General features: G+C 45.1%; 1 protein-coding gene across 5 annotated transcripts in view; it reads left to right on the forward strand.

Moving 5' to 3' along the window:
- LOC139762714 (uncharacterized) overlaps positions 1–13,244 on the forward strand; it is an 80,364-nt gene that overhangs the window by 17,319 nt on the left and 49,801 nt on the right. For all 5 annotated transcript variants that reach the window (XM_071687733.1, XM_071687734.1, XM_071687736.1 and 2 more), the window contains exon 2: positions 12,646–12,780. In XM_071687733.1, the coding sequence (XP_071543834.1) occupies positions 12,646–12,780 (135 nt within the window). The remainder of the gene's footprint in view (positions 1–12,645; positions 12,781–13,244) is intronic.

Genomic DNA, 13,244 nt, shown 5'->3' on the forward strand with positions numbered 1-13,244 from the left:
CTACCCACCTGTAAACAGTCTCCCAGAAGATGGGGGGGGGGGGGGGGAAGGCTGACGGAAGCGGAGGTGCGACGTGTAGTGAAGATGCGGGGAGGTAAGTTACTTTCGTAAGCTCACAAGAGCCATATGTCTCAACTCTTAGGAGGTTCCAACGCTGGGTAACTACAGGGGAAAAGTCAGGACACACGCCATTGCATTTTTCCATGTTGAAGGGGAAAAAAGAAGAGGGAGAAAAATGGTGTCAATGTTTATATATTTTAAGGTTACTCAGGGCAAATGAGGATGTAAACATGGGGGAGTTGTTGAAGATTGCAAAGAACACGAAGTGAAGGAGTGAATGTAGCGAACGCATAGTGAAGGAGTGAATGCAGAGAACACATAGTAAAGGAGTGAATGCAGAGAACACATAGTGAAGGAGTGAATACAGAGAACACATAGTGAAGGAGTGAATGCAGAGAATACTAAGTCATTCAAGGGTTTTAGGGTTTTTTAGTACTTAAGATAGAGTTTAAGGCATGAGACCCCAAGAGTGTAAAACTTTTAGGTAATACACACACACACACACACACACACACACACACACACACACACACACACACACACACACAAACACAGTTCAAGCTGGGGGCAAGTGTGTGTGTGTGGAACAGCCGTTGCAATCCCACGGTGTGTATAACTTTAGCGGCTTCTGTCGAATGAAAACCGTGTCCAGTTGGATGTGTGTGTGTGTGTGTGTGTGTGTGTGTGTGTGTGTGTGTGTGTGTGTGTGTGTGTGTGTGTTGGACGGGGGAAGGGAGGGGGTATAGTAGAAGAGGGACGATGGGACGAAAAAAAATATGAGGTTGAGGGTAGAAGACAAGGCGCCAGGCTGGATGGGAGGTGGCTGTGGCCACAGTGCAGTACGATAAAGACGGATAAAGTGACCCGGAATTTGGTAATTTATTGCCTGATAAATAAGCGATAAAGGCCGGGCAGGTGAGCTAATTAGGCACTTGCAGTGGGGGAAGAAGGAGGAGGAAGCAAGGTGTAGTGAAGTTTAGCGTAGCCTGAACTACAGAGTTGCAGGCGAGGAACATCTTGGGGGTGGCAAGATTTGTGGCTGGGTTCGAACCCCTGATTATCCAGAGGGTGGGAGGGTTACCCCACCTGGCTCTCTCTCCTGTGTTGTTGAGGAACGGTGATGACCGATATTTTACCGACTATTACGGGTACAGGAATATTCTCTTGCCTGCAGGTTGCTGACCTCCGGAAAGCTGATGGGTGAGAATTTGACCTCTTGACCTCGATGGATTGACCCTTGACCCCCGTCGGTATGACTGGGTAGTAAGCCAGGCCGGTGGTACTCATGGTTCGTGCCGTCGTGTTCGGGATTTGTACTGTCGTGTACAAGGGTCGTACCTTCGTGTGCAACGGTTGTACATTCGTGTACAAGGGTCGTGCCTTCGTGGACAAGGGTTGTCCATTCGTGTACAAGGGTCGTACCTTCGTGTACAAGGGTTGTACATTCGCGTACAAGGTTCGTACCTTCGTGTACAAGGGTTGTACATTCGTGTACAAGGTTCGTACCTTCGTGAGCAAGGGTTGTCCATTCGTGTACAAGGTTCGTACCTTCGTGTACAAGGGTTGTACATTCGTGTACAAGGTTCGTACCTTCGTGTACAAGGGTTGTACATTCGTGTACAAGGTTCGTACCTTCGTGAGCAAGGGTTGTACATTCGTGTACAAGGTTCGTACCTTCGTGAGCAAGGGTTGTACATTCGTGTACAAGGTAGGGCTGTGGTTTCGTCACATTACACATGGCAGCTGAAGAATGGATGTTAGAGGATGAGGCCATTTTCCTCGTCTGTTCATGGCGCTACCTCGCCAACGGGGGGAAACACCGAAAAAGAGAGAAAATAAGACATTCGAAGATAGGACATGAAACACTGAACTAAAGATAATGAAAGAATGAAAATGTTTTACATGATTAAATGCTGTCATTTTCCTCTTGTTAGAAAGTGTAAACATGAATACAAAGTCTTCTATATTTTTTTAAATATACATTATACATCTCAGGAAATGAAGAACAATGAGATGACATGTATCTCACATACGTGAGAAATGTGTATATGAGCCAGCGGATGTGTTGAATATCCCTTTATCACATCAACAACGGTAAATACAACCAGTTCAGCTTTTACAACGTAAATACCTTAACCTCCAGAAGACGACATGGGAAAGACAGGCGCCCGTTTTACACGATTTACAGTGGAGATAATGTCCCTGGGCTATGATGGCCCGTGACAATGAGCCATGGTGGTGAGACACGGGAGGTGCCATGGCGTCTCGGGCCGTGTGTCGTTAACCAGGGTAGTTGTCTGGGTCCTTTGTTGTTCGTGCACGGTCCGTCTCGACCCGGGGTTGGTGTGTGCTTGAAGGCGCGGCCCATATTGAATGGCTGGCGATTGCATGCAAGGGTGATTACGAGGGATGGAGAAGGGGGGGTGTGTGTCTGGGGGTCATGCGTACATGGTGTGTCTGGTGTGTGTGTGTGTGTGTGTGTGTGAGTCTGTCTGTCTTTCCACGTACATGTGCGTTTTTCTAATCACAGGCCTATGTTAGCGAATTGCCCGATATGTGCGTGCGTACAACCTGTTATTGTTATTATTGTTGATGTCGCTCGCTCCGTCTTTCCTTCCTGATATCAAGATAACGATCAGCTGTTTTGTTATAATTACCGAGTCATCATGGCTGTTATCTTGACTTATCTTGGTGTCGGGTATAATGGGGGCTGTGCCTTTGTTTTGTGCCGGGTATAAATGACTGGCTTTCCCCTTCTTTTTTTTTTCGACACAATGACCACCCCACTCCTCCTCCTCCTCCTCATTCTCCTCCTTCATACAGCATTCCTCCTACCCTTCCCTGACACATTACACCCTCCTCCTCCTCCCCCAGTCATGTCTCGTCGCTACGCCTTCCTTTCCGTTTGACACAGCCACACTTCCCACCCACCTCGACACGGCACACCCTTCCCCCGCGTCCCCATTTGACACATCATTTGTCCCTTCTCTCTCTCTCTCTCTCTCTCTCTCTCTCTCTCTCTCTCTCTCTCTCTCTCTCTCTCTCTCTCTCTCTCTCTCTCTCTCTCTCTCGTCTCTCTCTCTCTCTCTCTCTCTCTCTCTCTCTCTCTCTCTCTCTCTCTCTCTCTCTCTCTCTCTCTCTCTCTCTCTCTCTCTCTCTCTCTCTCTCTCTCTCTCTCTGTTACCTGTGGCACTCCCGTAACGTTCTCAGAAATAACAGTCTCAAGGCACCTAATGGTCACTTTCCCTCTAGTGGGGGAGCCTCTGTAGACCGGCGTCTCCACTGACCATAGTGCTGTGTATGGAGAGCCCTTCTCCCAGCTCCCCCCGTGGCTTGCACCTCCCACTTACTCGTGTGTGATGGTCTTGTGTAAGTAGGTATTGCACGTTCTGTACAGAGCACAACACTGGGACTCTGGGGGGAGGTGCTCGTGTGTTGGCGCAAAGTGTTCTCTAGAACACAGTGCTAGTCTTGTGTGCTCAGGTATTGACGCAGGATGTTCCATGGAACGCAGTGCTACAGTAATGTGCTCATATGTTGACACATATTCTTATTTAGAACACGATATATATATATATATATATATATATATATATATATATATATATATATATATATATATATATACCTCGCAAACGCGGGAGACAGCGACAAAGCAAAAAAAAAAAAAAAAAAAATATATATATATATATATATATATATTTTATATATATATATATATATATATATTTTATTATAATAATAATAATAAAATAATATATATATATATATATATATATATATATATATATATATATATATATATATATATATATATATATATATATATATATATATATATATATATATATATATATATATATGCCCAAAGTAGACACGGAATGTTTTGCAGAACATATTTCTGGACTAATGTGGCCACAGTTGACACAGAATGTTCCACAGAACGCATACGAGATGTAGACGTCTCGATGTATCTTTGATCCCGTGTAAGAATGCAGAACGGCCCATCCCCCGACGTATGAAGTCCAACGGACTGTAATCAATCTTAAAGCTCTCCATAGCTGAGCGTGCCAGCTGGTTAAACTCCCTCAGGTAATCACACACACACACACACACACACACACACACACACACACACACACACACACACACACACACACACACACACACAGTGGGCTCGCATGGCGTGCATGGCCCATGATAAACAAGAGACAAGGGCAGGAGGGACCCGTGTTTACCCTCATCCCACTAGCTATCTGACCTTTTATCCCTGGGACATTTGATAACTGGATTTATGTGTTCCTGGTTCACGTAAAAACCAACGCCTCTACCCTCTGCTTCCCCTAGGGAGTGAGGAAGGGGGTTTTAAGGGAGTAAGCCAAGGAGCCACACCCATTTCGTCCCCCCCTTGGCTTCGGGGGAGAGAGAGAGAGAGAGAGAGAGAGAGAGAGAGAGAGAGAGAGAGAGAGAGAGAGAGAGAGAGAGAGAGAGAGAGAGAGTTACGTAGATACATAGACCACACAGACCCAAGGAGAAACCCCCCCCCCCCCCCTCCGTTGTAAGCAGTAGAAGAAAAGGTTAGCAAAGCGAAGGCTCTCTGTACCCTACACTCCCTCCGGCAGAGAGAGAGAGAGAGAGAGAGAGAGAGAGAGAGAGAGAGAGAGAGAGAGAGAGAGAGAGAGAGAGAGAGAGAGAGAGAGAGAGAATCACCATTACCCCCCCCAGGTATAACACATTAGCTGCTCTCCTTGATTAAACCCTTAAAATAGAGACGACGATCGGCGTCTCACGTTAGGGTGGAGCCGACCCGCTCCAGCACCACGCGCCTTCCCGCCCAGCGTTGTTCCTGTGCTGTTTACAACCACATTTACCTCACCTCCGTAAATACCCGGTTTTACGTAAATAAACGCACCGGGATATATGTGTCAGAAGCGGAAGGAACGGGAAGAACGGAGGAGACCAGATTGGAGATGGAGGGATGGAGTGAAAAAAAAGAAGAGATTTTTTTTTTGAGTGATTGGAGCCTGTACGTGCAGGAGGGTGAAAGGCATGCACGGGATAGAGTGAATTGTAATGATGTGGTATACTGGGGTCGACGGGTTGTCAGTGGACCGAACCAGGGTATGTGAAGCATCCGGGGTGAACCATGGAAAGGTCTGTGGGACTTGTTTGTGGATAGAGGGCTGTGGTTCCGTTACACGTGGTGCTAGAGAATGGATGTGAGCGGATGCGGCCGTGCATCTTCTGTTCCTGGTGCTCCCTCGTTAACGTGGGAAACGGCGATTAAGCGTGTGGGGGAAATATATATATATATATATATATATATATATATATATATATATATATATATATATATATATATATATATATATATATATATATATATATATATATATATATAGAATTTAACTTATCGCCCCTTCTTTCCTACTTCATAAAGGGATTTGTGCACACACACACAGATTCACACACACACACACACACACACACACACTGACTCATACACAACAATCCTATTAAATCCGTACATTATATTATCCGTTAGAATCCACTTTTAATATCATCACTGACACCAAACTGTATTTTATATCCTCTCCCAAAATGAAACTTTTTGATATCATGCCGAAATAAACTTAGCTCCGTATGATCATCGTACAATAAACCACACTTACCATCATCCCTGAATAAACTGTAGCTGTTCTGCGAAGTATGAGATAAATGCCTCAAACATCACCTCAGGATTAAAGTCGTACTCATGAAAATGAACTCGACATCATAGCGTAAAACTGAATTGATATCAGTTCAGGGTAAACCGTATGTTGTTATCCTCAAATGTAGACCACTTGTGAAAACAGAAGTCTGTACTTCAAAAAGGTGGTGTTGTCTCTTGTCTGTACACACGTCGAAGATGGTGTCAGACGCACGATGACTAACCCCCAATATACAGTTGCTAAATGATTCATCCGTTTCCATGGCATAGTAGAAACTGTTGGCTGCTAATGTGATATATATTTTCAGGAAAATATGTTAATGATTAGCGAGGAGGTTATAACGGAAATATAGGAGGCATAAGGAGGAGAAATGTCTGTGGTGAGTAATTGCACTGCTGAGCAATGCCATTCCGCCGTTCTCTGAGAAAATACAAGTGTACGTTTTCTTGTGGCTAATTGGTTAGCGACATCTCACCCCTCCACATGAGCGAGGAGACAAGGGTTCGAATCTCCTAGTAAATTATAAGAACATACCAGAATATGTATTTAACATGCGAGAGGTAAACTTGATACGAACAGAAGCTATGTACTTGACGTCATCTTATGGTAAATTGGTTTTGACTTCACGTAATGATTTACAGATCACATCAGCGAATGTTTACGACACGAATGCATTCCAGGCTGAATACACTTGACATCAATTTGGAATAAACCACATGACATCATCTCAAAATTTATCACCCCAAACTTCGTCCTAAAATGAGAGCCCATCCCAAAATAAGATAGATATAATACCAGTCCAAAATAAAACAAAATCGCGTCATTCCAAAACTTTTAAAAAGACTTTTGCCTCGTTTGAGCCATCCTAAAACGAGAGACTTGCTGTCGGCATCAACCACTGCTAAAACTGGCCCAGAATAAACCAAGCTTGACAGCTTACCGAAATATACTGCTCTTGATAAAACACATCAGATTGCATCCGGAAATAAAACACGGAGGAGTTTATTAGACAGAAGAGAGCGAGGATACGTTACTGCATAACCCCGTTCCAACATTCTCACCACAACGACGCCAGGGAAGCAATAATTTACCCCCTCGAGCACGACGGTACGATCCTTGAGCCCGACGGTACGATCCTTGAGCCCGACGGTACGATCCTTGAACACGACGGTACGATCCTTGAGCCCGTCGTTACGATCCTTGAACACGACGGTACGATCCTTGAGCCCGTCGTTACGATCCTTGAACACGACGGTACGATCCTTGAGCACGACGGTACGATCCTTGAGCACGACAGTACGACCCTTGAGCACGACGGTACGATCCTTGAGACGACCGCACGATCCTAGCGCTCGACGTTACGATCCTTGAGCCCGACGGTACGATCCTTGAGCACGACAGTACGATCCTTGAGTACGACGGTACGATCCTTGAGCCCGTCGTTACGATCCTTGAACACGACGGTACGATCCTTGAGCACGACGGTACGACCCTGGAACACGATGGTACGACCCTTGAGCACAACGGTACGACCCTTGAGCACGACGGTACGGTCCTTGAGCACTACGGTACGACCCTGGAGCACCGTCGTACCGTCGTGCTCAAGGGGCCAAACTCCTGCGTTTCCTCCATTGTCTTAAAGAACCAGGGGCCTCACTTGGCCTACCCCAACGAAAAAGAATATTACGCTACGAAGAAAAAGAAAAGAAAAAAAAAACTCAGTGGACAAGTAAACCCGATGGTCGGGACTAAAAATAAACCGGCCGTAACATATATCTTCCCGAAATAAACCACGGATGTACTATGTCAGGTTTAGCGTGCGGGGGGTCATGATCTCTGGGCCCTGCCTCAAGCTTGGGTAATGGTGGCCTGTGGATAATGATGGGTGATTGTGATGGATGAAGGTGGTGGTGATGGTGACTGACACCCCTCACGTTCCCTCCCTGGCATGGCCCCTCACGTTCCCTCCCTGGCATGGCCCCGCACGTTCCCTCCCTGGCATGGCCCCGCACGTTCCCTTAATGGCATCCTCCCTGGCACGCTTCACTCTCGTTCTCTGGCACCCCGCACGTTCCCTCTCTGTCACCCTGCATGCTCTGCTCCCACCTTGGCACCTCGCACGTTTCCTCCCTGGCACCCCACACGTTTCCTCCCTGGCACCCCACACGTTCCCTCCCTGGCACCCCACTCGTTCCCTCCCTGGCACCCCTCACGTTTCTACCCTGGCACCCCACACGTTTGCACCCTGGCACCCCACACGTTCCCTCCCTGGCACCCCGCACGTTCCCTCCCTGGCACCCCACACGTTCCCTCCCTGGCATGGCCCCGGGCCGCGGCCATCCTTCTGGAAGCTTCCGTCCATAGTCTTGCCCTGTACTAACACATCGCTCCTTAAGGAAGTTGATGCAAATATCCGATACCAGTATACTGTCCCTGTGTGTGTGTGTGTGTGTGTGTGTGTGTGTGTGTGTGTGTGTGTGTGTGTTTCACCGGAATCCCTTGTGTGTTCCGATTTTCGTATGTGTTTGTGTAAGGTTCGTCGTCTGTGTTCGCGTGTCTTGGTCTCCCGTGTGTCTGTGTTGGTGTGTCCTTTTGTGCGTGTTCAGGCTTGTTTATGTGTACGTGTATGAGAATGTATATGTATACATCCGTGCTTGTAGAGGTGTTTATATTCCTCTGTGTAGGCATATATATATATATATATATATATATATATATATATATATATATATATATATATATATATTTATATATATATATATATATATATATATATATATATATATATATATATATATATATATATATATATATATATATATATATATGTACGTATTTGTATGGTCTGGGAGGGAGTTCTACACTCGTGGGGCCCCATATGTGTATATATATATGTACGTGAGGTGGCCCAGGTGGGTATAGGCAGTGGTGCTAGGAGTGGTGGCGGAGGCAGACCGCTGTCCAGTCTCTCCTCTTTACCCACACAACACACACACACACACACACCCACTCCTGCCCTCACCTCCTCTCCCACGCCCACGTCTTTCACACACACACACACACACGCACACACACACACACCCTTCATCCTACCCCCTCCCCTCTCACTCCCCCACCCCCCTAGAAGGCTCTAAACTCCCCATGGGAAGTCATGAGTGCTGAAAATGGTATGTCTCCTTTTTCGAATCTTTTCTATCAGTGCAAGAACAGAGCCGAGACCCTACTGATCTATGCGTTATGTTCACTAATTCATCGACCTGCCCCGTAAGGGTGGATGAACTGCTTGGGTTGACTGTGAGCCGACAGCAGTGACTAGGATTTGAACCAGCGTCGGTCCGATCCTGAATGGCCCGTGGTTGCATCACTAGAACTTGAGTACGACGATACGACCCTCGAGGACGACGGTGCGACCCTCGAGTACGACGGTGCAGCCCTTGAGTACGACGATACGACCCTCGAGTACGACGGTGCAGCCCTTGAGTACGACGATACGACCCTCGAGTACGACGATACGACCCTCGAGTACGACGGTGCAGCCCTTGAGTACGACGGTACGACCCTCGAGTACGACGGTACGACCCTCGAGTACGACAGTGCAACCCTTGACTGGAACGGGATGAATTGTTTGTATGATGTGAAGGATATGAAAGAGTTAATGGGGGGAATTATTAGACAATATAGCGATGATATGTACATCTACTTTATATTTTATATTGTTTCTATGGCGGAATGTGGTAGAGTAGAGTTTAAGACTGGGATGGGAGAGAGGGGTTGTTTGCTGCACGTCCAGCTATTAGAGCGTTAATGTGTTTTGTCACCTCTGTATTTGTTGGGGAAGGGTAGGGGAGGTATGCATGCATAGTTTGCTGGAGAGAGAGAGAGAGAGAGAGAGAGAGAGAGAGAGAGAGAGAGAGAGAGAGAGAGAGAGAGAGAGAGAGAGAGAGAGAGAGAGTTCGTGGATTCTTCTAACGAATGTTAGCCTTGCAAAGAAGTCACCCGATGAGGCTGTACCTTCTTCGGCGGATGGAAAGGAGTTCAACATTCTTGAGAACCAACCTTTCTTGTCCACAGGACCCAGGATAACTTATCCTGCTTCTGCTTGGAGCGCAGTGTTGAAGCTGCAGGAGCCTGAAAAAACGGGTCCTTAGGATATATATATATATATATATATATATATATATATATATATATATATATATATATATATATATATATATATATATATATTATCCCTGGGGATAGGGGAGAAAGAATACTTCCCACGTATTCCCTGCGTGTCGTAGAAGGCGACTAAAAGGGGAGGGAGCGGGGTTCTGGAAATCCTCCCCTCTTGTTTTTTTTTTTTTTTTTTTAATTTTCCAAAAGAAGGAACAGAGGGGGGCCAGGTGAGGATGTTCCCTCGGAGGCCCAGTCCTCTGTTCTTAACGCTACCTTGCTGATGCGGGAAATGGCGAATAGTTTGAAAAAAAAAAAAAAAAATATATATATATATATATATATATATATATATATATATATATATAATATTATGATTATTATTATTTTATTATAATACTTGATCGCCGTTTCCCGCGTCAGCGAGGTAGAGCCAGGACACAGAAGAATGGCCCATCCACTCGTATGCACTTATATATATATATATATATATATATATATATATATATATATATATATATATATATATATATATATATATATATATATATATATATATATATTTATAAACGCCCATACACGCACATATAGACACATACACATATTAAGATATATACATAAACATGCACAGACATATACATACATACACATGTACATATTCATGCTTGCCTTCATCTATTTCTGGTGCTACCCTGCCTCACAGAAAACAGCATCACTACCCCCTGCTTCAGCGAGGTATTGCCAGGGAAACAGACAAAAAAAGGCCACCTTCGTTCACACTCAGTCTCGAGCTCCCTGTCCACATCCAGGCCCCACAGACCTTTCCATGGTTTACTCCAGACTTTTCACATGCCCTGGTTCAATCCATTGCCAGCACTTCGACGCCAGTATGCCACATCGTTCCAATTCACTCTATTCCATGCACGCCTCTCACCCTCCTGTATGTTCAGGCCCTGATCAGTCAAAATCTTTTTCACTCCATCCCTCCACCTCCAATTTGGTCTCCTGCTTCTCCTTGTTCACTCCACCTCTGACACATATATCCTCTTTGTCAATCTTTCCTCACTGATTCTTCCTGTATGTCCAAACCATTTCAACACACCCTCTTCTGCTCTTTTTATTTCCACATATCTCTCTTACCCTTTCATTACTTAATCAAACCACCTCACACCACATATTGTCCTCAAACATTTCATCTCCAACACATCCACCCTTCTCTGCACAACCCTATCTATAGCCCTTGCCTCACAACCATACAACATTTTTAGGACCACTATTCCTTCAGACATACCCATTTTTGCTCTCTGAGATAACATTCTCACCTTCCATACATTCTTCATTGCTCCCAGGACCTTTGCCCCCTCCCCCATCCTGTGACTCACTTCCACTTCCATGGTTCCATTCACTGCTAGATCTACTCCCAGATATCAAAAACACTTCACTTCCTCCAGTTTTCTCCATTCAGACTTACATCCCAGTTAACCTGTCCCTCAACCCTACTGACCCTGATAACCTTGTTCTTATTCTTATTTACTCTCATCTTTCTCCTTTCACACACTTTTCCAAACTCAGTCGCCGACTTCTGCAGGTTCTCACTCAAATCAGCCACCAGAGCTGTATCATTGGCAAACAGCAACTGACTCACTTCCCAGGCCCTTTCATCTTTAATGAACTGCATACTCGCCTCTCTAACCACTCCATCCTTAAACAAATTAAACAACCATTGGGACATCACACACCCCTGCTGCAGACTAACATTCACTGGGAACCAATCACTCTCCTGTCCTACTCGTACATATGCCTTACATCCTTGGGAAAAACTTTTCACTGCTTCCAGCAACTTACCTCCCACACCATATACTCTTAAAACTTTTCACAAGGCATCTCTATCAACCCTGTCATATGCCTTCTCCAGATCCATAAATGTTTTTCTAAGTATTTCTCACATACCTTCTTCAAAGCAAATACCTGATCCACACATCCTCTACCACTTCTGAAACCACACTGCTCTTCCCCAGTCTGATGCTCTGTACATGCCTTCACCTTTTCAATCAATACCCTCCCATACAATTTCCCAGGAATACACAACAAACTTATTCCTCTATAGTTTGAACACTCACCTTTATACCCTTTGCCTTTGTACAATGACAATATACATGCCTTCCGCCAGTCCTTAGGAGCTTCACCGTGATCCATACATGAATTGAATATCCTTGCCCACCAATCAACAACAAAGTCACCCCCTTTCTTAATAAATTCTACTGCAATACCATCCAAGCCCACTGCCTTGCCAGAATTCATCTCCCGCAAAGCTTTCACTACTTCTCTCTTAACCAAGCCAATTTCCCTGACCCTGTCACTTCGCGCACCACCCCAACCAAAACACCCTGTGTATGCCACTCTGTCATCAAACACATTCAACAAACCTTCAAATACTTACTCCATCTCCTCACTTCATCACTAGTAGTTCTCATTTCTCTTGTTGTACACACTTTATTTACCTCCTTCCAAATCATCTTTTTATTCTTCCTAAAGTCTAATGATACTCTCTCATCCCAACTCTCGTTAATGTGTTCACAATTATTTTGAATGTTAAGGTATACTTTCTGCTTCATGCATGCAAAAATACTTATGGAGTAGTTCAGTATGTTTTTGTATCAACAGCAGATCAACCTGACACTTGGGACTGTTTTCTAAAATATTTTCTTTTCTTACTCAGGGACTCAGGGGCTTGGCGACCCCTGCGAGGAACACTGTGACCCAGGGACCAACACCATATGCGACAACAAGACCAGAACCTGCAAGTGTGACGTACACCATCCAGTTCCAATTGACAACAAATTCTGCACCAAACGTGAGACTCTTGTATTCCAGTTCTGCTTCTTTTCTCATAGCACTTGTTTACTGCAAACATTCTTATTATGTTACCAGTATATGGTGGGGGTGGAAAGCTGTTAGAACTAAGATGGTAGGGAGTAAGTTGGAGCAAGAAGAGAGGAGGATGAAACTGTCTTCAGGGAGAGATGGGTCTGTGGCAAGGATGTGGGTTGCTACCATGGCTGTTTCATCTGTTCATGGATGGGGTATTGAGGGTGGTGAAGGGGAGGGTGTTAGGGAAATGGGAAGGTATGCAGTCTGTTAGGGGTGGGGGCTGTGGCCTGTGAGTTAAATACTAGTTCTTAATGACACTGCATTGGTGGTAGATTCAAATGAGAAGTAGCAGAAGTTTGTTTTTCGAGATTGGGAGAGTGTGTGAAAGGAGGAAGTTGAGAACGAATGTGATTAAATGAAAAGTTGATATGTTTAGAAGTGGAAAGA

Source organism: Panulirus ornatus, chromosome 44, assembly GCF_036320965.1.
Source record: "Panulirus ornatus isolate Po-2019 chromosome 44, ASM3632096v1, whole genome shotgun sequence".
NCBI classification, from domain to species: Eukaryota; Metazoa; Arthropoda; class Malacostraca; order Decapoda; family Palinuridae; genus Panulirus; species Panulirus ornatus.